The sequence below is a fragment of the Sphaerodactylus townsendi genome, linkage group LG05, assembly GCF_021028975.2.
Source record: "Sphaerodactylus townsendi isolate TG3544 linkage group LG05, MPM_Stown_v2.3, whole genome shotgun sequence".
In the NCBI taxonomy this organism is placed as follows: Eukaryota; Metazoa; Chordata; class Lepidosauria; order Squamata; family Sphaerodactylidae; genus Sphaerodactylus; species Sphaerodactylus townsendi.
In genome coordinates, this window is record NC_059429.1 from 78,337,867 (window position 1) to 78,365,412 (window position 27,546).

The 27,546-nt window shown below is 43.1% G+C and overlaps 3 protein-coding genes across 15 annotated transcripts in view; 1 reads left to right on the top strand and 2 right to left on the bottom strand.

The window, feature by feature from the left end:
- Positions 1–1,642: 1,642 nt before the first annotated feature.
- On the bottom strand, positions 1,643–7,989 carry PPIL1 (peptidylprolyl isomerase like 1). 2 transcript variants are annotated; one of them, XM_048499081.1, is made up of 4 exons: positions 7,866–7,989; positions 5,002–5,156; positions 3,566–3,634; positions 1,643–2,042 (listed from the first exon to the last, which is right to left on the bottom strand). In XM_048499081.1, exons 1-4 carry the CDS (start codon positions 7,919–7,921, stop codon positions 1,822–1,824), a joined length of 501 nt encoding a protein of 166 aa, XP_048355038.1. In that variant the 5' UTR covers positions 7,922–7,989; the 3' UTR covers positions 1,643–1,821. The 2 variants fall into 2 exon arrangements, with proteins under 2 accessions (XP_048355038.1, XP_048355039.1); XM_048499082.1 differs by lacking the exon at positions 7,866–7,989 and adding an exon at positions 7,668–7,855.
- Positions 7,990–8,106: 117 nt separating this feature from the next.
- Positions 8,107–22,069, top strand: PSRC1 (proline and serine rich coiled-coil 1). Of its 10 annotated transcripts, none has more exons than XM_048499016.1 (9): positions 8,107–8,159; positions 10,211–10,265; positions 11,029–11,086; positions 11,707–12,280; positions 13,426–13,602; positions 14,280–14,430; positions 15,793–16,065; positions 19,374–19,461; positions 20,138–22,069. In XM_048499016.1, exons 2-9 carry the CDS (start codon positions 10,247–10,249, stop codon positions 20,139–20,141), a joined length of 1,344 nt encoding a protein of 447 aa, XP_048354973.1. In that variant the 5' UTR covers positions 8,107–8,159; positions 10,211–10,246; the 3' UTR covers positions 20,142–22,069. The 10 variants fall into 10 exon arrangements, with proteins under 10 accessions (XP_048354973.1, XP_048354972.1, XP_048354969.1 ...); XM_048499015.1 differs by having other exon boundaries at positions 8,108–8,159; positions 10,191–10,265; XM_048499012.1 differs by having other exon boundaries at positions 8,112–8,256.
- Positions 22,070–22,727: 658 nt separating this feature from the next.
- The window catches only part of CELSR2 (cadherin EGF LAG seven-pass G-type receptor 2), a 133,993-nt gene continuing 129,174 nt past the window's right edge, over positions 22,728–27,546 (bottom strand). For 2 of the 3 annotated variants that reach the window (XM_048499006.1, XM_048499005.1), the window contains exon 35: positions 22,728–27,444. In XM_048499006.1, coding sequence (XP_048354963.1) covers positions 27,417–27,444 — 28 coding nt within the window. In that variant the 3' untranslated portion in view covers positions 22,728–27,416. The remainder of the gene's footprint in view (positions 27,445–27,546) is intronic. The other variant, XM_048499008.1, reaches the window with a different exon arrangement.

Sequence of the window (27,546 nt, forward strand, 5' to 3'; positions counted from 1 at the left end):
GAAGATGTCAGCCACAGATGCAGGCAAAATGTCAGGAGAAAATACTACTGGAACACGGCCATACAACCCGGAAAAACCACAATATCCTACCAGTTTCCTTGCACTATTATTCTAGCCACAGTGACACTGACCCGTAGAACTGACTGATGCTCTCTGGTGTTGAAAGGTCACTTACTTCCCAAGCTCAAGGGTAAGGAAGGACCACCTGAAACCAAGAGAGACAAACCAAAGCTTCAAGATAACACTAAGCTCCAAAGCTACTTCTCTGAGTTAATTTATCTGATCAGTAGTGTCACGTTCCAGCAGCATGGAAGCTGTAAAACAGCCAAAGGATTGCACTAGATTCACTATGGTCGAGCAGCTGGGGAGGTGGTCATTATATTTACCAAGCTGTTTACTTCCTTTTCTTCTGGTCCAGAATTGATGTTACTGCACTTGCGTAAGATTCTCTTATTACAAATGCTCCACTTTAAAGTGCCAAATACCCATCCTAAGTCAAGAGTAAAGACACACAAAAAGGGAGCAGCCAGAGGCAAGTATTACTGCAGTCATTAGGGGGCCACAGAAACTGGGGACTGACATACAGCTCCGGAGAACAATGGAGTTGCAAGGATACCAGAGATCTTCTAACACAGAATGACTCAGAACATAAAGTGAGGGCTTTTCTGTTTGGGTAACTGACCATAAGTACCTTTAATCAAAAGTTCCACTCTGTACTAAAGAGGGGTAACAGTTTAAAATTATGAGTTATGTGAATTGGAAGAAAATGTAGAAATGGCAAGGACAGGCAGAAGAATGTTCACAAGCTACAATCTAGAGCAGGGGTAGGGAACCTGCGGCTCTCCAGATGTTCAGGAACTACAATTCCCATCAGCCTCTGTCAGCATGGCCAATTGGCCATGCTGGTAGGGGCTGATGGGAATTGTAGTTCCTGAACATCTGGAGAGCCGCAGGTTCCCTATCCCTGATCTAGAGACAGCAAGAACTCATGGGAGTGAGACTGCACTGCCTGTTCCTTGTTCTGTAATAAGGTATTGTCCAGAAGTGTGTGTGTGTGTGTGTGTGTGTGTGTGTGTGTGTGTGTGTGTGTGTGTGTGTGCACATGCATACTAAAAGGGATAAAGTGTGTGCATGCTCAGGACCCTGCCTTTATCAGTGTTCCTGATCACAGCTCCTGCCAACGTTACATCAAATGCAAGTACAGGAGGAAACAGCCCAACAGAAGCAATCTTGTGTTCTCTGTAATGTCTGCTGTCTGTGACTTGTGAACCAAACAGGACTGCCTGGTTTCCTGACAAAAAGAAAGCTCTAATTGTGGTGCCCTAAAATTACCTACACAAATAGGCTATTCAAATATTCACAAATGGCTTTCCTGGGAACTGCAGGACAGTATCTTAGTCTTTAGACTCATACTGGCACAATGTTGAGTTAATGCATAGCTCACAAAGCTAGACTTTTTTGTCTGCCTTCTTTTGGTGTACTGAAGGCTGTTCACCTGCATTCGACACAGATGTTCATGTTATACTCCAACTAGACCAAAGGTGATAGACTGAATACAAGTACAACCTATCCATTATTTAGTGGAACTTCCCTCTTCAAATAAACCAAAGTTTGTAATATTCATAAAAAATTAAACTGTGAGTTTTTTAAAAAAAAAATAATGAAAATTTTAATGAAAAAAATTCTGAACATGCATTTTAGGATAGAATTATTTTGCACTCGAACAATAATCCAGTGTCTCTTGGAACAACAGAATGGTCTTCTAAGAAACCAGGTGCAATGGAATACCATTCAATTCAATGTGCTTATTTTAATCATGGTCTAACCCAATGGACAAATCTTTAGGATCTTTATGTCATCCACTGGTCGATCTTGTGCGTTGGTTTCCACCATGCCCATTCTGTTAACTATCCCAATCCCTTGACTAATGCGGCCAAAGATAGTGTGCTTCCCATCGAGCCACTGGGTCGGTGCCAACGTGATAAAGAACTGGCTGCCATTTGTATCCGGGCCTGCATTAGCCATAGCAAGGATTCCTGCACCTTAAAGAGAAAGAGTGGGCGTTATGAACTTCAGATTCCCAAACTAATTTTGACTAAAATACAAACAAATCAAATGGTCAGACCTTACTGATTTTTTAAATGCGCTACCAGCCCTTCAAAATGATCAGAACTCTTAGTGAGATCAATGAAACCTCTAAGAACTGCCCAGGAATCCTAGTTAGCTTTCACATCTAGTGTTTCCCTTCCCTCAAAGAGTTCAGAGTTCAGTACATAAATCTTCCCTCTACACTGTATCCTCACAACCCTGTGATGGAAGTTGGTTCATGTAAACTTCGTGCTGAGGATTATAAGGAAAGGAACTGAAAAAGGTGGGGAATATTCTTATTATACATGCATAAAGAGCTATGAAGAATATTGTGTACAGTTCTTGTTAAAAAGCATATCGCAGAGCTGGAAAAAGTTCAGAAGAGGGCAACCAATACGATTAAAGGGTTGGAGAACCTTTCCTATGTGGAAAGCCTGCAGAGTCTGGGATTTTTCAGGGTTGAAAAAAAAGATGGCTGGGGGGCTTGGGAGAGCATAATAAAATTATACATAGGGGAAGAAAGTGGATAGAGGAAGCTTTTTCTCCCTTTAGAACTCAAGGTCATCCAAAACTAAAGGATACTAGATTCAGGATGCAGAAAAGGAGATACAACTTTATTCAAGGAGTAATTATATTGTAGAATTCATTGCAAGTGGATGTAGAAATAGCCATGAGCACAGAGAAGCTTTATTGGGGGTAACACAGAATCATGGAGAATAGGTCCATCAATTGCTAACAGCCATGATGACTGAGGAGACCCTGTATATACATATATAAACCTCAGTACCTCTGCTGGAAAGCAGCATCAGGGCAGACCATGGACTCTCTACTTGTTTGTTGGCCATTTTGGATTACTGGTTGGCTGCTATGTGAAACGGAATGCTAGGCAAGGTAGATAACTGGTCTGATCCAGCACAGCTCTTACGTTTGATGTTTTTATTAGGTTAAGGTTAGAAGGACTGACCAAAGGATGGCCAGTAAGGAATGGGAACTCAGGTCTCTCTGATCTTAGTCCAACAATATAACCATTACGAAACACTGACTCTCATGCTACTTAGGCACAATCCTTAATACACACATGTTTGAGTGCCCAGCTGCTGCTACAAGCATAGTATTGAACAGAGACTGAGCATATAGGGACTGAGTTTATAGGAACTGAACATACAAATTTGATTCTTGCAGGAGTATTATGGAAACAGAATACAACTTAACCCCTATGAAACGAACAACAGGCAGTAACTACATGGAAAAAATTAAACACTGATTTGGTACATTAAAAAAGGAAACTGAATGATCAAGAACTGCTTTGATGCAAAGCATTCCAAGCAGCAAATGTATAAACTAGTAACTGACTTTTGAAGGTTCAGGTTATTCTGATGGCTTTTACCTTGCAACTGTTTTGAATCAAGAAATCTAAAAACTCCCCCCTTCTGACAGTGATGCACTTAGTTTGGGGAGGTACCAGAACATTCTTTACCTGTAAATTTCAGTTCAGGATGGAGTTCATCTTCGAACTGCTTGCCATAGATGGATGCTCCTCCTCTTCCTGCCATATTACAAGACCAGGAAACTAATTAGAAAAGCCCCAGTCGACAGACACATTCACCGTTCCTCATGATAACACAATCCTAGACCATTTAGGTTGATCACTTCCTTTTATTCTTGTGTTCAGAGGGAAAATGCTGATCATAAATAAATGCTTGCAGGGAAAGGGGGACGGCTATTGATTAGTTTACTTTAAAGCAGATAGTAACAGGCTTCAATAGGAGTAATAAACATGCTACTCCTGCAGTAATGAGCACATCAGTTTAGTTCTAGGTCTAATTCAAGGTGCTGACTTTGACCTTTAAAACCCTTTACAGCCTAGGGCCAAGGTGCTTGAAGGACCACCTTTCTCCACATAAGAATGGGTGGACCTGATGGTCTGCTGTTGGCTCCCTCTAGGCGAACACAGCCTCAGGCCGAGCTAAATGTTTTCTGTGGCAGCTCCATCCTTTTGTAATGGGCTGCCAAATGATATGAGGACTGTTCCTTCTCTTCAGCAGTTTAAGAAAGGGTGACAGGTGAAACTTTTTAGAAGGGCATTTAGCTGAATGTTGGTTTTATATCAGATCAGTGAACTATGATTTTTAAAATTATTATTTTATTTTATTATTTTATTACTTAATTTTTTGCTTCATTTTAATGCCCAATGGCAACCCAAAGTGGCTTAGCTCCTTCTCTCCTCCATTTTATCCTCACACCAATCCTGTAGCGTAGGGTTGTGTGTGTATGCGATAAGTGCCAACAAGTAACTTTCAACTTATGGCAACCCTATGAATTAATGACCTCCAAAATGTCCCATCATGAACAGCCTTGGTCAGGATCTGCAGACTAAGGGCCATGGCTTCCCTTACAGAGCCATATCATAGTGGGTTTTCCTCTTTACCTGATGCCTTCAACTTTTCCTAGCACTATTGTCTTTTCCAGTGACTCTTCTCTTAGACCCATGGTGGCAAACCTATGGCACTCCAGATGTTCATGAACTACAATTGGCCATGCTGGCAGGGACTGATGGGAATTGTAGTCTATGAACATCTGAAGTGCCATAGGTTCACCACCACTGTCTTAGACTATGTGACTGGCTCAAGCTCACCCAGCAAGTTTCCATGGCAAGCTGGGGATTCAAACCTGGGTCACCCAGATCCTCCCCCAAAACTCTGAACACCATGCCTCATTAGCTCTCGTTGCAGATGTAATTCTGTGATTTAAAACTGCTTTCAACTTTTAGGAGAACTTATACACAATACAATACATTTAATAAATACATAACTGACAACCATCATGCAAGATTTTAAAAACACTTTGACTATCCACTGTAGTTTTCATCAGCACTCAGCTCATGCAAAGCGCCTGTCCAAAATGCATTCTTACCAGTTCCTGTTGGATCACCACCCTGAATCATGAAATCTTTGATTATTCTATGAAATTTTGTGCCATTATAATAGCCACGCCGGGCCAGTTCTGCAAAATTCTTACAAGTCTTGGGGGCGTGCTTCCAGTACAGCTCCAAAACCATGACGCCCATACTGCAAAACATACAGAAAAGGATTCCAAATGCATCTGTGACATCACATTGAATCCAGAATATTATGATGCCTTCCATACTGATTATTTCTCTCAAGTTCAACAGTTTTAGAAATCAGCTCCACCCCCCCCTTCCTCACAACACCATGGTGCACTCATACATCTGTGGAGGTTTCTCTGCCTTTTCTCTAATCATTCACAAACCTGCTTAGTCAAAGGTTTGGGGAAGATTGCCTGGAGGGCTGCGGCTTGGGTGGGAACATATGGATTTTCTTGTCCACATGGCAATCATTTAACCTGCCCCTGCTTCTGCAGCAGCCATTTCTATCCTCCTACCCCAACCTGGGAGGACTTTTTATTTTGTTACAGATGGTCCTAGAATATTGTTAGAGTTATAACTATAGGTGTAGCAGGGTTTTTTAAAATTAACCCACCGTTTTTCCTTTGTGCCTGTGGCTTTTGCTGCCCGCCCGCCTTCCCCCGCTCACCAGCTGCTTTTCCTCCGCCCACCCAGAGGTTGGCACTCGGACCCAAGCGGAGCAACAAAGAAGGCTCAGAAAGTGGTGACAGATAACTTCAAAATCTCCTGAGATTTTTTTGTTTGTTTGTTCACATGGCAGACAGCAGGAAATAAAGGCTGGTAACTATCTTTAAGTAGCCACAACAGCTGCAGCTGCCCCAGCAATTGCCTCACAGTGGTCTTTGGAGGTGGTGAGGCAAGATGGTGGGGCTGTGACAGACAGGGCAGACAGAACCAGTCAGATGCCACCTGGCATGAGGGCTGAGCCAAGCGTCTGTCACAGCCCAGCGGAATAAAAGAATGTGACCAGGGATGCTGATTTACTGTCAGCAGAACACTCCCCTCCCCTTAATGGGGATCCAGTCCAGAAGTCCTTTCCCTTAATGGGGATCCTGTCCAGTGTTGGCATGGGATCCAGCACCACCCATAAACACCCAAGCAAGCCACCTGCCCACATGGAGCAGCATGGGCCCACAGCTCAGAAGGGAAAGGTGTTGTGGGCAGTCTGTGTGGTGGTCGGTGCCTTCCGCTCACTGGTGGCAATGCCTTTCTGGCTTTTACTTTTGTTTTGTTCCCCTAAAAAGGTGATAGGGCAAGAGTGACATCTGAGCTTGTAGTTCCCACATTCCATGAATAGCAAATATTTTGCTTCACTGGTTTGTGGGTTTGTTTCTTCTAGCAAAGGACAGATTTCTAGCAGAGGCGGATTTTGGGGGGGCTGTCCAGCCATTCTGTCTAAGGAACTGGGTCATGGAAGGAACTGCACATCTGTATGGATAGCTGATCTGTCTATGGGGCAAACCTGAGCACCCACCTCACAAAGAGTGGTCACTCCTGGTACACCATCTGTTTCAACAGTGTTTATTGTTATGGTTATCATTTTCCCCAAAGCTGCCAACCAGAAACCTGACATGTGCCACAGCCACAGTACTAATCCTTTTTGCATGTGGCCCCCTATGAAGCCTGATCCCCATGGTCTTCTTTCGCTCTTTCCCTTCATTAGCAAATCCCAAAGGAGCTGCAGTTCCTGGGATTCACTCAGTTTTTCCAGGCCTTCAAAGTCTTAGTCTCCCCAAAAATGACCAACATTACTTTCTAGCACAGAAAGACAGCCGTGCAATGATGGCAGCTAGGCATTTCTAGCAGACTGTGCCACTTGATTCACCCCACATGACCTTAACAGAGCAGACAGGTTCCAACTATGTTCCACAGACTCAAAGAACCCATTCCAAGTGTCCTTCCAATCGTTTGGTATTGTCACCAAAACCTAGTTCTGATTGGACCTATCCCTCTGCAATGAGGCCCAACTCCAAGAACCCAGCTATTTCTGCAAAGCAGCCAGCAGGTCCTCCATCGTGTGTGGTATTGCCTGGAAGAACACAGTTCAAGTACTAAGAGCACAGGACCCCTTGGCCTGTTCAAGCAGATGTATGATGGTTACTAGCAGGATGGATACCATCTGCTCTGGGGGCAGATTGCAGCATTTTGCAGTGTAAATCAGCCTCCCCACCCACCCATCCTCCCTCCCTCCCTCCCTCAAACAATACCCAGAGATACACTCACAAAGACACAGTTGTGGCCAATAACACCAATGTCTCTCTAAGCCCAGCCCATTTAGGATTGCACTGTATAAGTCAGTAGTCTCTTCCCTCACAGATATATAACGAAAAAGGCATACTTTGCAACTAAAGGGTCCTTAGATCTGATTTCTAGCATGCAAGACTGGCTATACTGGATATAAACTGAAAAGAAATTCAGAACTATTTCTTGACCACATGAGTCTAAAGTCTATATAACAGTCAAGACCACAGATCAGATGACAACCTATTTAAGTTCAGGCACTTAGTTGGCAAATTAATTTGTACATGAGTAGAAACCAACTCAATGGATGAGATTCTCAGCAAAAGAAGAAACAAAACAAAATCGTAACTTAATTTGCCACTTGCTGGCCCGTCTTTGTTTTAGAACGCTCCGTTTGGGTCCTGAAGCCTACCTAGCTCTGCAGATGACATCCCTAAGCTCCGCAGTCCTTTTGCGAGGAAGCCATAGCAACAGTGAAACGCTCAATCAAAAATGGAAAGCCAAAGCTCAGGCGAGCCGGGCGAGAAAGTTTAGCCGATTCAGACAAAGACAGAAAACAGCACTTCTAAAAAAATTTTCTGAGAAAAGTTGAAGTCAGTTCCCCGCTTACGTGGTTTCCATGGAGACAGTGGGCGGCTGCCAAGTATCAGGAGGTACCGCAGCCATGCTTCGCTCCACAGGAAGTGCCTTCTGCAGGGGGAACCAATTTCGCAGCTCGCACTTCCCTGAACAACCGCCTATTTTGACCCCGCCTAAGGAAAACCAGGAGGGGGCGTGGTCTACCGGGCTTTCGGCAGGCTTCGGGCCAATCAAAAATAGGAACGTCACATCGGTATTGTGACGTTGCGTGGCGGAAAATTTGAGTGCGCTCGGGTCTTTTCTTAACGCTTTCCAAATCTTTGTGGTGAGAACAGGCGGGAGAATGCAATCCTGACGGGAAAGGGGAGCATGCTGCATGTGGACTGCCCATAAGCATGACTCGGGTTGCGGTGCTCGGCTGGGTAACGACTGGAAGGGTCAAATGGAAATTACATCCTTTTGCGTGCGTGTATAAGATCCCGCATGTCTGGATTTCCATCTAGAGCCCCGTTCTGCAACTGGGCCTCTTTACAGGTTTACTTACCTTTTAGGAGCAATTCTCGCTGTTTTTAATGAGCTTACTTTCTCGTAATTACGGTATGGATTGCAGCCAGCTTGAGGAAGGAACGTGTAAGGTGTTCACTTGGGCGCTGCTTTAGACTGAAGAACTTGGAAACAAACGTCGTTTATTCACTGGCGGCCTGGGGTTAGTAATTAGTCGAAGGAGTCGAGTCGTAGGCAGGGGAAACACTGAAGCTCTCCCATAGTGACAAATATTTGCCATGGGAGTGGCACCAATAAGCTACCTAAGTGATCTCTGTTGGCCTGAGGATGAGGACCAGCAAAAGGGTTCTAATGTAGGGACGTATTTTCAAAATGAAATGAAATACAGTGCAGATAGCCAGATGAATAAGAGACACTGCCAAAATTATAACTCTGTGATCCAGATTGTACCAATCTACCATACTCTGAAGTTAGGAACTATTTATTTCATTTGGTACAACAAATGGGGGGATTTGTAGCCAACTTCCACTTAGCTTGATGAATCTAATTTGCTACAATATGAAGGCACATCCACTGAAGCACACTTAGAAAATGGAACCTCTCTTTGAAAGGGTAATTTGTTAACACTGATGCAAATAGTTGCACATTTTATTAATATTTCTAATTAATATTAACATTTAATATTTCTAATGTTAATATTAATACACAAATTAATTAATTAATACACAAAATTAACTAATTAATACACAAAAACTGGCATTACTAGTAGTGTAATGGTCAGCTGAATAAACATTCGATGCTAAAGTTCTTTTATCTTTCGGCGCCTTTATTGTAATACTGCTGTTTTAAATGAGGTTTTATTGCTTATTTAGTAATTTAAACTGTTGGAGCCTAGGTAAATTGTTTTTATTGTTTGCTCCTCATTAGTATTGTATTGGATTTTTATGTTGTAAACCGCCCAGAGCCCCTTGGGGATAGGGCGGTATAGAAAACGAATCAATAAATAAATATCCATGAATTTCATGGCTTTTTATGCAGCAAAGTCTGATCATTTAAAATCAATGCTGAGATCAAAGTCCAAGTATTTTGTATCTTAAGTGACTAGCTAGATGTTCCTGGGAAACCCAAAAGCAGAGTACGATGAAGAGAGCTATCCCTTGTTGTTTATCCCCAGCAAAATGAGAGATAAACCAGATCTGAATATACAGTTTCTATTTGGAAACATTTAACATAATGAACTTTCTCATAATTTGGCTGGCTTTTAAAAAAAAGCTATATTTTATGGCCATTAATTCCATAAAATATGGGTTGTGTTTCTTTCTCACTCATTAACGTATTGCCAGTTAATTTCATATGAAGAGTACTCAAAGCTTTCTTCAGCTGAATCATTCTAAAACATCCACTAAAGTCCATCTTGGGAGGCAAATGGAATATGTTTTTCATCTTGCTCAGACTGGCGTTGGCTCTCTAACTGGTAATAGTTGTCCTTTCCTATCCCTTTTCAGTGGATAATATGTTGAAAGAATAGCTTCAGAATTCTCTATATGACAGGTTGTAATTTTATAATCACCCAAAGTGCCTCATTTACCGGTAGTTATTTCCATAAAGATAAAGTACAACCTCTTAAGCTTTTCCAGATGGGATAAATTCTCAGATACATACATTGTCTTATTTAATCTTTTTCTGTGTCTTTTAGCTCTTTGATATCCTAATTTCAATATGGTAATATACTTGCAGATACATTTTTATTATTATTTATTAAATTTAATAGACCTCCCTGCCCCCAGCTGATAAATGTCAGCGTGTCCTAAATTTTATTTAGTGGTTTTATAATGTCTGCTGTTTTTTACAGTCCCTTATTTTCCCATTTAGTTTCTCACTTGTTTGATTAGATATTTCCTGGAAAACATGGAGTTGCTAGCTGAAGGTGAGTCCTGATTAACAAACCCACATCTTGAAACTTCTGGTTTTTATGGCTGGGTACATTGACTTTGTTTTCAAACTAGAACTAGGTCGAGTAACAAATCTCTTTTAGGTAAGTCTTTTTATGCATTGAGACTCATAGATCATATGAGCAGTTAGGCATGCCAGAGTGCACTGATTTCAATAACCCTAGGTCAGCGGTTCTCAACCTTTGGGTTGCAACCCGTTTGGGGGTCGAATGACCCTTTCACAGGGGTCGCCTAAGACTCTCTGCATCAGTATTCTCCATCTGTAAAATGGGTAAATGTTAGGGTTGGGGGTCACCACAACATGAGGAACTGTATTAAAGGGCCGTGGCATTAGGAAGGTTGAGAACCACTGCCCTAGGTGAACCTAAAATTGTACAGGATCAAACTGTTAATTAAAGGTGGATCCATTAGTGTCCACCACCTTTGACTGTACTATTCCCCAAATGCAATACTGTTAATGGCACCTGACAATTACATGGCTGTAATTGTCTGCTTTTCCATGGACTCCTTCCTTGTGATTTTATCTATGAGTTCCTTGTGATTTTATCTATGAGTCCTGCAGTTATGAGACCTAAGTTCTGCTACAGGCCAGGAACTGGCTTTTACTGGGACAGTTCCCACTCGTGATGGGGACAGATGTTGTACGACTGCTTGTTGCATTCATAAGATAGCTGATGGAAGATATATAGCTAGAAATCAATGAACTCTTGTAATAATGATGCTTATTTATTCCTCCAGAAATAAAATTTATTACAGACGAGACATTAGATTTTGGATTGTCTTCTCCTTCAGATGGGTAAGGATGATGGATCTGACCTTTAATAGTATAAATCAACATTGCAGACAACAAATGTGTCGGTTCACAATGGCCACTTTATCTGCAAATGGCCAAAATGTAGGTTCAATAAGCGAGATCCTCCAAAACCGCAGCTGTGTAGTGAAGCTTCTCAAATTGACATTGGAATTCAGGATGAAATCTTTGTTTAAGAGTGGGGAGCTGATGGTTTCAATGGTCAATGGGTCTATCTATTCTCACAAAAGCAAAGACCTTCAGTGTGTTTAGCCCTTTGCAGAGGGGTACAGGAAAAATATTAAATGGTCATCATGGTGCAAGTGCTGTGTGGATGGAGGCTCGTTCTCAAAATCTCTGTCAGTTTTGTTGGTTGTATTAATATAGACAGTGTTCCTGATATATGTTTAAGGAAGTTTTAAAATCCCCGCTATTGGTTTGCATTTCTAGTATTTGTGAAGTTAGAAATGTTTTTCAGTTTCTATTTGAAAAGCAACACTTTGGTTCTATTGCATGAAAGGAAACCCTCTTGCTTGTCTGCATATACCTGCTGCATGCTGCCTTGAGCCACGTTGCTGTATCTTGCTGAATCTGTTCCTTGCTGATTCTTGACTCTGTTGCTGCAGACTAGAGGAGAATTTTGTCACTCACCCCAGAGAGCCCAGTGAAAGGAGCTTGGCACAATCCGTTGACATGGACAACTTGTCGGGAGAGAGTAGGAGCAAGGCCAGAGAACAGTGGAGCCCCCTGAGTCCTGAAAGAATGGAGGAAATCAGGAAGGAAGCCAATATGCTGGCTGCACAGATGGAGAAATGTCAACTTCTGGAGAAGGAAAACGCCAGCTCTGACTTGAGGCCCGAGAAGGTTCCAGAGTTTGAACCTTTCTCCCCAATCAGATTTTTGCGCACAGAGGACGAGGGGACCAGGAATTCCAGGCGGAAGACTTTCAATGTGAACAACAGCCCTCTAATAGCATTGCTGCCAAGAGTGGGAACTGAAACTTACTTGGCCCAGAATTCGCCCAAAGTTTGGTTTCCAAAGAAGCAAAGTCCCACTGGTCGTGTTGCAAACGTCCCCGTTTCTAAGAAACTCCCAAATAAAACTAACAGTTGCAGTGCTGACAGTCATCTGTTTAAAAAATCCAGGTCCAGCAAGTCTCCCAATGTCTCACCAGCAATAATGCCTCACAGTGGTAAGAAGGTATGGTGGCAGGACTGGAGCCTGCATAGCTTGCAGTCAGAACAAAAATGTGGGTTAAGGAAATCCTGGACTTTGATCCTGGTTTCCCTCCTGACCTTGCTTGTGTCAGTTATTTTTGCTGCGATTTCTTTTCTCTAGCTGCACTTGCCAAGGGTGTGGGGTGTTCACACAGCACGTTGCTGCCTTTTGGATCTGATGGTAATTTGGCAGGCTCTCTATCATATTTTTTAGCTCTTCTATTGGGTTGACTTTTTGCATTTGAACCAAGTGAATCAAAATTCTTTCTTCACAGAGATTACTGATCTAGAAAGATTTTGCTGCTCAGACCAATCCAGGGCCGGGAGGGAGAAGAGGGGTGGCCCTCAAAGGGTGAATCAGAGGCACAGGTGCTAGAGGAGAGAGAGAAAGCAGAAGAGAGGAAGAAAACACTCCCCCTTTAGTCTTCTCAGGTATCCTATTCTCCTGAATGGCTTACATCATGTGTAAGTCTGTGCCACTGGAAGGGGGCATATCCTGGCCGAAAATGCATTGGGAATGCCCTCTGGAATGCCAACACAGGCATTTGCAGCAGTGGCCAGCCATCGCAGGGTCCAGCATCCAGGTTTGGGTGCTGTGGAGGGTGGCTGCTGGGGTAAGTCTCCTGGCACTGGAGTCCATGACACTGGTGGTATGGACACTGGTGCAGCCCTTCTACCACTTCCACAGTCAGATACCACCACCATATTTGCTAAAGTTGTCTGCGAGGGAGGGTGCCTGCACTGTGAAATGCCCTTCGAAGTTTGTCAGACCCATGTCATTGAAATGCTTAGTTAGCAAAATCTTTTGTCCTGTCCAACTTTTAAAGTTGTGTTTATTTCTGTTGAATCAGCCTACCTGCTGTTTTTAATTTTTACTCATTTTGATTTGGTTGCATAGTACTTTGGATTGATCTAAATGTTTTGTTGTTGTAAACCACTCAGAAGACCTTGTAGTGGGAAAAGTCTATAGAGCAGAGTTCTCTTTTCTCACTCTAATGATGCTTCTGAGTACTACTTCTCTGCTAAAATGTGGTGTTCTAAGATCTATGTCCTTCTCTGAACTTGATAAATCATTTCCAGTTCCTTTGAAAATTGCAACTCTGTGTTGTCATTTTCTTCTGCCTTTAGTCTCAGGCATCTAATAGAAGTAGCAAGAGCCGACCATCTCCACTCACCCGCCCTGGAACCACGGAAAATCAAAACCTACCACTGGATTCCAAGCCTGCCCTTCAAACTACGAAGAGAGGACTTCCGAGGAAGATGAAGGAAGTTTCTGGCCAAACATATTCTGCTCAAGACCCAAAGGTATTTCCAGCCAAAACAAACAAGAAGTGTGTAAAGAGTATGTGAATATTATACCTTCCTGACTATTTTCAACAGGAGTACTAGCAATATTGACCCTTGTTCACATTAATGTAATCTATGGGTCTGACCAATATATAAACCAATAAGTAGTGAGAAATAAGAGTCGTACTCAGGGATCATTCCTGCAGTTACAAGGTTATGCCATTCTCCACTGTTGATTTATGTGGAATGTATGAATTATGCATTGGGCATTGCCTTCCCACTTAGCAGCCATCTCTGTTTGACTGGGGAGGGTATTGAGATCATAGTTCTTTGCTTCAACATTTAGGAGCAGCAGTGGTGTAGTGGTTAAGAGCAGGTGCGCTCTTACCTGGAGAACCGAGTTTGATTCCCCATTCTTCCACTTGAGCTGTGTAGGCTTATCTGGGGGACTAGATTAGCCTGTGCACTCCTACACATGCTGGCTGAATGACCTTGGGCTAGTCACAGTTCTCTCAGAACTCTCTCAACCCCACCTGCCTCACAGAGTGTTTGTTGTGAGGAGGGAAGGGAAAGGAGATTGTAAGCCCCTTGGAGTCTCCTTGCAGGAGAGAAAGGGGGAATATAAATCCAAACTTTTCTTCTTCTTCCCAGCACACAGTTGTACAGGCTGCTTTCTTTTTATCTTGTTGCATTAGTTGAAACTGCAGGATTCACCCTGTGCAGATACAATGCCAATAGCACATGGAAAAGGAAAGCTGAAACCCAGGATGTATCCATCACAAACTAGCTCTGTGAAGAAGTCCTGTTCTGTTCAAGATAAAGTTCCTCTTCAGAAGGCTAAAGCAGGTAAATTAATCTGGAGAACTGGGGTCAAAATAAATTCCTTTCCCACAGAACACTGATGTTCAGCAGAACGCTTTCAAGGCACAAAACTGAAGAAAAGAACTACTTTGCTGGATCAGAATAAAGGTCCATTTCATCCTTATATCCCCTCTTGTTTATCAGCCATTTGGTAACTAGAGATCTGAACCCAGATGCCTAGTTTTTGGCTTTGTTGGAGAATTACTATGGGAAAAAATTCACTTCCCATCAATTTTTTCAGAGCTACATAAGCAAACTTAAAGTACATCCTACAGCAGTGAATATCATGATTTTGCAGGCTTGGGGTCTTGTGTATTAAATGTTCATCATCTGTAGATTTAAGTTTCAGACTTTTAGTATTATTTATTATATTATTAATATTTATTATATTATCAATATTATTTATTAGATTATTAGTATTATTTTATATTTTAACCTTGTGTGTAAGCTGCCCTGAGCCTGACTTTGTTGGGAAGGGTGAGGTATAAATGTAATACAAATAATGAAATAAATAAACTATATGTGTCCTGATGAAATAATCCTTTTTTTAACACGCTTATAATTCTAGTTATTTTGATGGAGAATGATGTTGGTTCATCCCTTCACACTGAGAATGTACTCAATTGTATAAAATTTATCATTTCTTCCCTTAACTTCCTATCCCACCACACGTCCTGTAAAAATCCCATATATTTTTTGTATGCTTGACTTTGTAGGGAAGATGCTCCAGTGTCTTGGTCCTTTCCCCTTTAAAAACCTTCTCAATTGCTATATATTAAAAAATGCACACAGCTTTAAAAATATGTTCAAGCCACTGATTGTATATATATTTCACTCTGAATATCATCTGCCATTTCATTGGGCAGCCCAGAGGGTGATCCTGTACAGTCTGACTGAGGTCCACTATCCTGAACAAACTGGTGTATTCTACACACTTGGCTACCTCATCATTCATGTAGAAATTTGCACAAGTAAGTTACATAGCACTAGTCTCAATGCAGATTTCTTGAGTGGCTACTGCTGCTTGTTTGCTTACTTACACTGCAAAACTTGTTGATTCCTTCGCTCTGTTTCTTGCTTTCTGAAATGGCTACATCTCATGGAAAAATCCAGCCTCCAATCCCACAACTGCTAAGTTTTCTTAGGAGCCCTTGGTCAGTAGCTTTGTCAAACAAGATTTTTGAATATCTTGTATACAACCAGCCATTTATCCCTCTCTCTATATTTCGTTTACTCCATTAAAGAAATCTCAAAAGCCAGGGAAGGACAAGGAAGACTTTTCTTTTCAGATTCATCTGGTTGATGGCTTTCTAATGCCTTCAAGCTGCTTTCCCTCTTTCTCTGCAGGTCGGACTAAAACTATGGGAGGCCATGTCCCACAACTGCAAGCCAGCTCTGAGCTTCCCCACAACAGTTCTTGCCAGACTAGAACCAGAAGTGTTCCCGCGTCTTCACTTGCAACCAAACTCCCTGTGCCAAAATCCATTCCAAAACCAACCAGCCCTATCATTGCTTCAGGAAGACATGCAGCCCCAGGGAGGCCCAGCCAGCTCAAGCCGCTGAGTTCTGGGCTATCTGGCAGGAAGGGATCCACAGTGTCAACCCTGGCTGGGAAGAAAGGTAAGAGGACAGGTGTAAGGAATTCCATAGAAGCAGAAATAAAAGGCTTTTTGGGTGTAAAGGTGTCCCAAGTGTTACTGGCAGGAAGTGACATTTAGAGTCCTGTGGTGCCTGTCAGAACCACTAACTCTTATTGTCACAGATTTCAGTTACCATTGCCTGCATCTGCAGAGTTCCTTTCTTTCCTTGCCACATCACTGAGATATTGGTGAAGGCAGGAATTTTTAAAATGTACCCTACCTTGGATGTATAAAGCTACCTTATACCATCAGACTAGGATCTGTCTATCCAAGGAAAACAGGTATTTCCAGCATCTGCTACCTAAAATCCATTACTTGGAGATGCTAGAGACTGAATCTGAAACATTCTGAAGGCAAGGTATTCCTTCATTTTAAAAATATCTTAGACCATTTCTAAACAGTCTTTGATGTTGTGTGCTTGATGAACAAGTGGAACCATGAGCTGATTCAGAAAACACATGGTGGAGATATCTGAGATAGTAGGATTAAGAATGTAAGAAGAGCCCTGCTGGACCAGGCCAGTGGCCCATCTAGTCCAGCATCCTGTCTCACACAGTAGCCAACCAGTTCCCCTGGAGGTCCAACAACAGGGCATAGGAACCAAGGCTTTCCCCTGATGTTGCCTCCCAGCACTGGGATTTAGAGGCAGACTGCCTGAGAATAGCTTCCCTTTAGTCACCATGGCTTGTAGCCACTGATAGACCTGTCCTCCAAGAAATTTGTCTAATCCCTTTTTAAAGCTGTGTATGCCTGTGGCCATCACTACATCCTTTGGCAGGAAATTCCACATTTTAATCACTCGTATTAAGTAGTATTTCCTTTTGTGAATCCGAAATCTACAACCCATCCATTTCACTGGATGCTCTCAAGTTCTAGTATTTTGGGAGAGGGAGAAAAAGTTCTCGCCAACTCTCTCCGCCCCATGCATAATTTTAAAAATCTCTTTGCTGTCACCCCTTGTAATACTACTACCAGACTGCTTGAGAGGAATTGATCATTTTCTGAGGCAAGGAGTTTCTGATTTGGGGGAAGTCTTCAAATGTGCATGTCTAAAAAAAGGCAAAGTTAGAACCCAACTTCATGTCTGAGGCCATTGTGATATTAAGCATGCATTCCAAAGTTCTTCCAGGGAGTAAATCCCACTGAATTCAGTAGGACTTAGTCCAATGCTAAACTTGTTTCCTTGAAACTGTGAGAGTATCTTGCTCCAAACAAACCCTTTCTATCAGTTTTAGAGGATTCCCAGGTCACTAAACTTCAGGCCCATTCCCTTTTTGGCATACTTGGTGATTTGAGAATATTGAGAACAATGTTCAAATGTTATACAGCACTATGGTCAAGAAGTTACGATTGTAGGTGACCCCTATTTTCTGTTGAAGATTTCCAATTTAACATTGTTTTCAGATATGCTTTATGTAGGTCATAAACTGTAATAATTCAGGCTTCTGAAAGCGTGTTTTGTGATATTCAACAAAGTGTTCTAAATTTGAGGGTTGTTTTTTTTTTGCTGTATAGAAATATCCGACAAGCTGGAAAGGATGCAGTAGAGAGTAATTACCAGGATCAAAAGTCTGGAAAACAAGATATGAGTCAGGGTGAGAGAAGTGAGGCATATTCAGTATGTGGAAACAGACTAAGGGAGGAAATGAGTTTTTCCAAACTCTGGTTTTCAAAGGTGTAGAGAAGATTTACTCAAAATAACTATAAATGTATCAGGGGCGTAACGAGGCAGCCCTGGGCAAACTGTAGCCCTGGACAAAACCTGAGTTGGATTCCCCCCCCCACCCCCAATGGGCGGCCATTCCACCATGACCAAATTTCTTTTGCACCAGGACATTGGTGCCTGCAGGGGGTGCATTTTTAGACATATCAGCACCAAAATTTCAGCATATCATCAGGAGACTGTCCTTATGCTACTCCCCATGTTTGGTGAGGTGTGGTTCAAGGAGTCCAAAGTTATGGACTCCCAAAGGGGGTGCCCCATCCCCCATTGTTTCCAATGGGAGCTAATAGGAGATGGGGGCTACAGTTTTGAGGGTCCATAACTTTGGCCCCCCTGAACCAAACTGCACCAAACTTGGGGGGTGCCATCATCTCCAGATGATACCCTGAAATTTTGGTGCCGATACATCCAAAAATGCACCCCCTGCAGGAACATCCTAGAAATTTGCCCAAGAATCTTTGTTCTGCATTGAGTTTTCTGCATTGCTGTCAATGGGGGTTGCAGGCTGTGGGGGGGGGGCACATTTCTGAAGGCACAGTCTCAAAACTTTCAGGGTCTCATCAGAAGACTTCCCTAATGATCCCCCCCAAGTTTGGTGCAGTTTGGTTCAGGGGGGCCAAAGTTATGGACCCTCAAAACTGTAGCCCCCATCTCCTATTAGCTCCCATTGGAAACAATGGAGGATAGGGGCACCCCCTTTGGGAGTCCATAACTTTGGACTCCCTGAACCAAACCTCACCAAACATGGGTAGCATAAGGACAGTCTCCTGATGACACGCTGAAATTTTGGTGCCGCTAGCCTAAAAACTGTGCCCCCTGCAGGCCAAAAATGGAAATCCAATAAAATACCCAAAAACGGACCCAGCATTTTGATGCCCCCCACAAGGTGATGCCCTGGGCAGCTGCCCACCTTGCCCACTGGGCATTACGCCAGTGAAATGTATTATCGGAAGACACTGAGGATGGAACCAACAGGAAATGGACTTAAATTGTACAAGGAAACAGTCGTATCAAATACCTGGAGCACATTTTCCCCACTTTTAACAAGGAATCAAATAAATATAATACAAATGGTAGCAAAGTCTTGAATACTAATTTTTATGTAGATTTGGGGATCTTCAAGAATGGTTCACTCTGTTGAATTTTATTTGCTACTTTTTCGGCTGACTGGTGAACACTGAATTTATCTCCGCCATTTGGAATGATGTTCATTACGGTTCAGGAGGCAGCAAGCATGATTGGCATGAGAACTCATTCTGCTCCAGGAATTCACACAACACATCACCGTTTTTCTAAAGAACAGTGAACATTTTTTTAAAGCTGCTTTTTACTGAAGAGTCAAGCAGTGTGTTAGCCAGACTGTAAATGCAATACAGAGTTAACTTGAAAAAAATAGCTGTCCTATAGATTTTTGAAGGCAGCTCTCCTCAACTTCTTGGTACTAGGGCAGAAATTTCAGATAGGACACAGTGAAAAGCATTGGAATGTTGTTTAATGTAATCTAAGTGAAATATGTCTTGCATATATCTAAAGTTACTTTATCCCCTCATCTTTTCTTTTTAAAGCGTCTGCATTTAAGCAGACACTCCCTTCTGGAACCTCTCAGAGCAGCAGGCTACAGCTCCCTAAGAAGGCAATTCCTGGCTCTTCAAGGTGAGGTTTTGTCTCCTTCTGCTTCCAAGCCTGGGGCAGGGGGTGGGGTGGGGATGGGATGATAGTCCAGTCGCTCTGATATTTATGGAAGAAGGTTCACTATTCTCTGGCATGCTGGAGGTGAAGACTGAAGCCAATAGGAATGCAATGTGCATCCCTGCTGTAAGTAGATCTGCTCAGTTTAGCATCTGCCAGGCACCATGTGTGTCAGTGAAGTATGCTTGCTGGCTTCTCTGTTCTGTCAGTCTGGCAAAGATGCTGCCTCCAAAGAATGGATGCAGGGATTCAAAATACTTTGATTTTTACCTAATGTGCAATCAGTGGACCTAAAATGCAGTGGCACTTTACATACCTGCCCATTTAAAAAAAATTAAAAGGAAAGCCTTGTCCTCAGTGTATCTAATGGATTTGGTGAACTTGCTTGGCACTACAGGGGGCTTGGGCTATAAATAAACATTACAGATTGTACAGAGTGTTTATATAATATGGAGGAAAGGAACACGTCAAGGTGATGACTTAAACCTGTAAAGCCCTAAATAGCTTGGCACTATAAACTACATAAACACTCTAAAAATTTTATTTCTTCAAATTGGTTTCTGGTAATAATTAAAATGCCACGAATACATTGAATTATGCATATATGAGGCTATCCTAAAAACCTTTTCTTTCCTTGAAGGTAACTAGGTGGGACATCATTAAAATCCCTGGGGACAGGAATGTGATACCAAACTTCTTCCCTGTGAGGATGGATTTAAGTCACCTGTCTAGTTGCAGCTAAAAGGTTCAAAAAGAGTTTCCATCATTGCTTCAGGGAAGCCACTCATCTGCAGAGCTTCCACTGTGGATCTCCTCCACACTTATCACATCTGTTGCTTATGTGCAAAAACAAAATGTTGGTATTGAGACAAATAGATCTGGACTAGGAGACACTAAGCGGTACTGACTCTTTCATGGTCAAAACTTCCCCGAGCACGTTCGATGAGTATTTGATCTGAATACGCAGGATAGGTTTAACCAACCAACTGGACATCAATCTAGTGCCTCATTGACTGGATGGAACCACTCCCAATTGCTTAGGATACTCGAGGAATAGAGTAAATTGGTGTTGCCAGAAGGCTTCTTGAACTGCAGGCTGACAAGTTTGGCCATGACTTGCATCCTCCACTCTGCAGACTTTCCCCAGAGTGTCTTCTCATGGCTTCTGATGTTTGGTATGCCATAATATCTTGTTAGAAAAAGCCAGCCTTATCTAGGGCCAATGCAATCCTTATAATCAGTCTCAGGGGCATTTAACTACAGAATAGGGCTGCATAAGAATACTGCATTATTGCTGGGCAGCATATCTGTTGACCTACTATGATTGACTCTATAAAGGAAGACTGAAACAAGGCTGAGCAAAGCAATCTTTATAGGGTTGCCACAAATCAGATGCTACTTGGGGCTCTTACCAAACACATGGTATGATGGCTATCTCAAAACACTAATTTTCTATGGGTTTGAATTTCAGATGATGCAGAATTTGGGGAGGGGTGGGAGAGCCTTGTGTTGTTTAAGTTTACTATGTATTAAGAACCAGGCGGTCTCCAGTTCTCAGATTAGTAATTAAAAGGTTGACAGCTCCTGTATCAAACCATTTATAATTGTATATAATTGTATCATTGTCTTCTTTATAGACACTCTCCCCCTTAATCGCTCCTAGAAAGTTGCTTCTCGTTTCAAGCCCCAATGGGTCATGTGCTACCATGATTGCAGTCTGCCAAGAACATTTTGGCTCACAATCAATTCTGGGCGGTGAGCTGAGCAATCAAAGGCAGGCCATGAAATTATGCACAGAGACCAGAGTAAAGGAGAAAAATTGCTGTCTTCCTCTTCAGGCAGGGCTCCTTTATTGTCATCAGCTGCATCACGGGAAAAAAAATTAAAGAAGTTCTAGGGAAAGCTGCACTCTGCAAATTTCTGCAGCACAGGCAAAAACTTGTGAAGCTGCTTGGAAAAGGTGACCTTCTTCGCAATTACTATATCATTCATTGTATCTCCTAAAATGACTTTCCTGTTTCTAATCATTTTTATTGCCATATAATATACCTTATTCTGTCTTCTTTAAATATCTTCAAAGTACAGCGCACGTTCTGGAGCTAGATATCAAACTCTGTCAAGTACTCTGCAGTTTCTTTGTTTCTCAATGGAGGTGGCTGTCACCCTGGACAATGTTCATGTGACAAACATTTTCTGAATTAGGGAGGTTGAGCCTTATTTTGTGTAAATAGGAAATGGGCATTTGTTTTGAATGGTTTGTGATATTGTCTGCCCTCCAAAGGCAGAAGTCAACAGTATTCTTGGGGTCTGTACTGAGGCATTTAAGCTAGCATTACTAAAATAATATGCCATGGTTCTTGGAGTTCAAACTCAAATGAATTGCAAGCAGATCTGAGATACTGGCTGAAACTGAAACTACATATGGTGTCCTTTGCCTCTCTGTATATCTTGCCTGAGTTGGAGGGAACAGTCTAACAAAATGCAACAGTTATTCTGCCACTGTTGCTTAAACATTGTGTGTTGTATCTCTTTTAAAAAAGTATGCTTTTCTAATAAAATGCATTGTAATATACTCTGGTAGCAAACTGCTGAAAGTCTGTTTAAATGGTGATTCAAGTAGAAAAGGTATTTTCTCTGTCAAACCAAGACTCAGTGGGAGGAAAATGTACTCTTAATTCTTTCCGAAGCATCAGCTGGCTCTTTGTGCCACCTACCAGTCAGCTCTGCTAGTGGGAGAGGCAACATCAGACCACTCCTACCACCCGAGGAGAGGACCAACAGAGTGGCCCACTAGGACACAAACCCCAAATCTGCCGGAGTATAAATTACTGGAAGCCCTCAGCGAAATTAGTGCCTCTTGTTGGTGTGCTTTGGTATGCTGAGCTGATCTTGTCTGCAGTGGACTGCATTTCACAGTGGTTAGGAATTTCTTGCAGTTTTAGCACTGTTCATGCTGGGCTGTGGACTCTGTTGCAGGTGCATATGACACCCACCCCCTTCACTGCTGAAAGACAAGTCCAGGGATTCTGCTTCCCTTTGAGCAGTTCTCTCCCCTTCCCCATAACACAGTCATTAGTTATCTATCTCTCAAAGCACCATGTGAATGGGGGGGTGGGGGAGGTTTAAGTTTCTTGTTAGCTTTACCATAATCTGGTTACTTAATTCCATATGACTCCCCCAGATTATATTTACCACAAGATATGGACACAAGACTGAAATGAAGCCACCTGAACAGAACTATGATTTTTATTATTTAGGGTAGGAGGGGCCAACCATTAGCACCAAAGATAGCCAGTAGCATATCAATATTTATCAAAACATTATCCTTTGCAGGAACAGCTGGCTCTCTTTCTTCATGCTGTGCCCCCTCCCCTTGCCCAGGTAGCTGATGGTGGGACATCTGGTATTCTCAGGAATGGTAGAATGCCCCTTTTTTCCTGCCACGGCTCCTTGGCTTCTTACAGTTGCTTGCCAGGTAGAAACTAAACAGGTTTGGCTTTCCCTAGCCTGGAAGCAGAATTTTAAAAATCTGCTGGAATCCTATACATTGTGCAGCTATTTCAGGTATTGGAGCACTATCAGGAAGAAGAAGATAATCCTACCTGCCTCTGGCAAAACCACTGATTTTTTGCTGTTAACATACTATGGTCCTGGGCCTATGATCAGCAAAGTGCAGGTTTAGACAGTGGTGATTATTCATTACCTGTGCAGTAAAAGGTGTGCTTAGTTTTGAGAAGAGTATAGTCAAAGTCTGTAATTGCAGTTTCACAGCAGCTGCTAATGAACAGACTCTGAAAACCCAATATACCGTTCGCGCATCAGTTAATTTGTCTCCCCCTCTTCCAGAAGTTTCATGGTGTCTCTCCCAACCCATAAGACAATGATCAGGTTTTGATGACGGACAGGGTGCACACATTTTCTTCTCTGTACCTCTTAATGCTTCAGGTGCTGATGACATGTATCCCCCCCCCCCCCCGAACCCTCCCCCATATTTATTCCAGCCCTCCTCAGATGGCACAGTTTCGGATAGACACTCTCCAGTTAATATATTTATATATTAAAAAAACCAATTACAAATAAATTAAAAAGCAGACATGCCTATCACATCTTCTCCACAGGTGAAATAGCCAACAGGTGAGCTGTGTTTTCTCTCCATGGCAGCGCATGGGTTTGAAAAGGCTAAGTGATACCAGTGATGCGATGAAGCAGAAGCTCAGTTATTTCATGAAGTTTCCCATGGGAACCCAACCCCTCCCAATCAGCGACTTTAAAAACAACAACTATCCTGACAATTTATCCTTCGTCACTAATTGAGGGGAATTCCCACCCACTCAATGTCTGTCCTATTTGGGGCATAGTCACAGGCTGAAGACCTTTTTTCCAGAAGTCATGACAGGAGAGCTCAGTGACCCCGACTCCTTTGGGCCACTCCTGCAGTCTCCATATGACAGAAAAAAACACACATCTTGCATAGGACATTGGTATCACAGGCTAGTTTGTACACTTGTTGTAGGACCGATATGGGTGGCAAATCAGGGTTTGAGGCAGTGGTGGGATTCAGCAGGTTCACACTACTTCGGCAGAACCAGTTGTTAAAATGGTGCTTGTAAACAACCCGTTGTTAAATTATTTTAATCCCACCACTGGTTTGAGGTATTGTGAGGAACTGGAGACAGAACTGGCCAAGGTCTTTTTCTGGCACAGCTCCTGTACCTTTAACAATTATGTGAGAGACAAAAACTCCACAAGTGGCTCTTTTCTCAACGTGTGCCTGCAATGATCAGGAAGGCTTCAGCTCCTGGGTATTTGCCTACCATGCCACCCCAAAAAGGGAACAACATTGGCAAAGGCCATCCAGAGAACTATAGCCCAGGAAGGGGGGGGGGCGTCCTTTATGGAAGACATTTGTACAGTAGCCATTAATTCTGCCTCCCATTTTTCATTCACATCTGCAGAGCGGATTCTTAAATTTCACACTGATCACACACACACACGGAGATTCAATCTATTATTTACTCTTGCTCCGTGAGTTGGCAATGGGAACTGGGGGTGGGGTGGGGTGGGGAGCTTTCTTGCTTGCTTTCATCCATGCCAATTTCTCTGCTGCATCTCTTTATGTCAGGTGAGTACAGTTGATCAGAATACGTTTTCCCCCCTGGGAGGTTTTGGTATACTAGCTATAGGGCCAATAGGAGTGTCCCATTCTGTACTGGCTGAGGCATCAACAGTCTTACCCATGAGGCTCCTGAAGGAGGACATGGTCTACTTGTGTGATGACCCAAAGCACGGCTTGCCTTTTAATGCTGCAATATTATGGTAAATCACCTACCAGGAGAGTGGAGAGAGTACACATATAATTCCTTAGCTGGGCTTTTGATTTCCAGATGAGTCACCACTCTCCTTAGGCTGACAGAACAGGAGTTAACTTATGCGGAACTGATGGTCAGGGCAGCATAGATTCCCTCCTCCCCAGCTAGAATTCAATTGCTTCTCCTTGTACATTGGGGAAAAAACATCTCTCTCATTCTTTGAACTAGGCTTGAACTGGATACCTTCTGATGGAAACAAAATGCATTAGATCAATTACCCTACATAGGAGGCTGCGTTGAAACTGATCTCCTGTCGGCTTAACGTTGTTGTTCACACACACAGCAGCTGCGACGGACGTGCCAGGCTGACAAGACACATTGAAAAGCATCACATCTTGTTAAATTAAAAGATTCCAAGAAAGGGCTAGGAATTTGCAAGGAGGCCCCAAAAGGCTGGACGGCAACGGCCAGATTTCCAGAGGCGATGACAGGAGATGGCTCATTTTGAGAACGCCATCCTTGGGTCAGCCAAGCCCTGAAGATCATCAAAGTTCCAATTAACTCCTCCTTGTGCAAACCTTGGCTAAGTCGGTAAAGCATGGCAGAGTCTAACAAGACTTAATATAGCTACAAAGCTAAAAGTTGTAACCCAGACAGCTTTTCATCCCTTTAAATTAGAACATCCTTCAGCAGTGGTCAAATAAAAAAATGTACATCAAAATAAACAGTACCTTCACCCCTCCCCAAGCTGCCCCCCTCTTTTCCCATTCCCTTATCAGAAAAATCTCTTTCCCAGGAACATTATAAAAAACTTTCCAAAAGGACCCCAGCATGAAAATCCCCCCTGATGAGCAGGCATCTGGCTTGGCTGAGTGTAGAAAAAAATGAAGGCTTCTGAGGCAGAAAGGCAGCACCCTGTCGGCGTGCGAGTCGGGCGCTATTGGGAGACATCAAGGCAGCATCCGTGCTCCAGTCCAGCAACACAGGGAGCAGATGCTGACTGGTCAAGAGGACTTTTTTCTTTTTGTCGTTTTCTATGAAAATAATTGCAGCATGGACAGATGGCTCAGCAGGCCACTCCCACAGTGCTCAGCACCTTGTGGGATGCCTCTCAGAGCAGTCTCAATGGGGCCAAGTCACTGAATTGGCAGGCTGAGCTTGGAGAGGTGGCTGCCACAATCAAGTGGTTCAAAAAGTTGGTTTTTGTGGTCCAAGAGGGAGCACTTCCACTGATGCCAGTCTTCTGTATCAGGTTCTAACACCAGTCAGAACAAGTCCCACAGAGTTCTCTGGTTCCATTGTGCCATCTGGATCACCAAGTCTGAGGTGAGCAACTTGCCAGAGAAGGGGCAAGATTTCTCAGCCAATGCAGACCTGCGGAGTCAATAGATATATGCAGCATCCTGGGGAACTGGCTCTGGGTTTTTTGTTACAAACTTTACCACTTCTTTAAGTAACACAATCAAAAAACACTTTTCTTTTCCGTGGGCCAGAACAGATGGTGTTGAGTGCTATTATGCAGGGAGCGCTCAAGTCTTTATACAGGAAATTATTTGGATGATGAAGAAGAAAAAATTATTGGATTTTCTTTTCCTGATAGTCAGCCTTTCTCAATTCTGCAAACGCTTGGTGTGGCAGTCAGTATTTCAGCCCCACATCTCTCCGATGTGCCAAACAAATGGAGACTGACTTGCCCACTGTGTTAACATCCACCAGTTGTTCCTGGAGGTATCTTTTAACTCCTCCTGTAACGGCAAAACCACACCCCTAATGCAGAGGGAGGCCAGGGCTATCTCCTGGGATTGGGCTTTTAGGGAGGTCAGCTTTAATGCAGAGTCTGCCTGTAGTGCCTACATAATGCCGAACAGAGACCTCATGGTGCTGTGATCTCAGGCCTTAATCCAAAGTTCCCCAGTCTTAGGAGACAGTCAGAGCAGTGTCCTGCCCCTCCAAAATTTGTGCCATTTCTGATTGGCCACATCAGGCTAAAAGCTACAATGTTCTGTGCCCCCTAGTGGCATCTATTTTCAAGCACACTGATCCCTACTCAGCCGCACTGTCAGATATGCAAAATCTGTACAGTAAAGCATTTCCAGAGGCCCAGGCATGTGGTTGCTGTTGAGGCTCTCCTGACCAACTGGAAAGATAAGAAAAATATTCCAGACACGCAACAGTTCCAGGCTGGGGAACAAAGCATGAAAATCCCTGAAGACTTGGAGGTGGTCAAGTTTGGGTTTCTGTCCATTGTACAATGTTTCAAAGTGCATCTGTTCAAGTAGGTCTGTCTCCTGGGACCTGCCACGGCCCTGGTGCCAGGGTGGCCAGTCAGTTTCATTTGGCACTACATATAGTGGGTCCGGCTACCCAGGCCATGAAGGGCTGGGCCGGACGGAAGGAGACAACATTCCTCGCTGCGGTTTGAGAGCAATCCTAAGCTCCCGGACTGGCCAATGCACGAGAGAAAGAGTCTGGTGCGTGCGGCGTCAGATTGACGTTTCATCACTCCTGCTCAGTGATCAAACACAAAGCGAGACGGGAAAGGGGGAAACACAAACATATGAGCATGTTCATGAGCAGGTCTGGGCAAAGCACCCCCCTGGGGCTCGTGTGTTAATGGAGAAAATTAAAAAACAGAAATCTAGGCGATTGAAGAGAAAGGTGAGAGAACAAGAGACAGAGAAGGGAAGAGAGGAGGAGGAGAGGATGGGTTAGTGCCAGAAAGCAGAGGAAGAAGTTAGAA

Excerpts from the sequence above, each read along its gene's own strand:
- PPIL1 (XM_048499081.1), bottom strand. The coding sequence starts at position 7,921 with ATGGCTGCGGTACCTCCTGATACTTGGCAGCCGCCCACTGTCTCCATG. Across the intron at positions 3,635-5,001 it reads TGGTGATCCAACAGGAACTG|GAAGAGGAGGAGCATCCATC; the intron begins GTAAGAATGCAT and ends GTAATATGGCAG. Across the intron at positions 2,043-3,565 it reads TCCTGAACTGAAATTTACAG|GTGCAGGAATCCTTGCTATG; the intron begins GTAAAGAATGTT and ends TTTCTCTTTAAG.
- PSRC1 (XM_048499009.1), top strand. The coding sequence starts at position 8,211 with ATGTGGACTGCCCATAAGCATGACTCGGGTTGCGGTGCTCGGCTGGGT. Across the intron at positions 10,266-11,028 it reads CATGGAGTTGCTAGCTGAAG|AAATAAAATTTATTACAGAC; the intron begins GTGAGTCCTGAT and ends TTATTCCTCCAG. Across the intron at positions 12,281-13,425 it reads TGCCTCACAGTGGTAAGAAG|TCTCAGGCATCTAATAGAAG; the intron begins GTATGGTGGCAG and ends TTCTGCCTTTAG.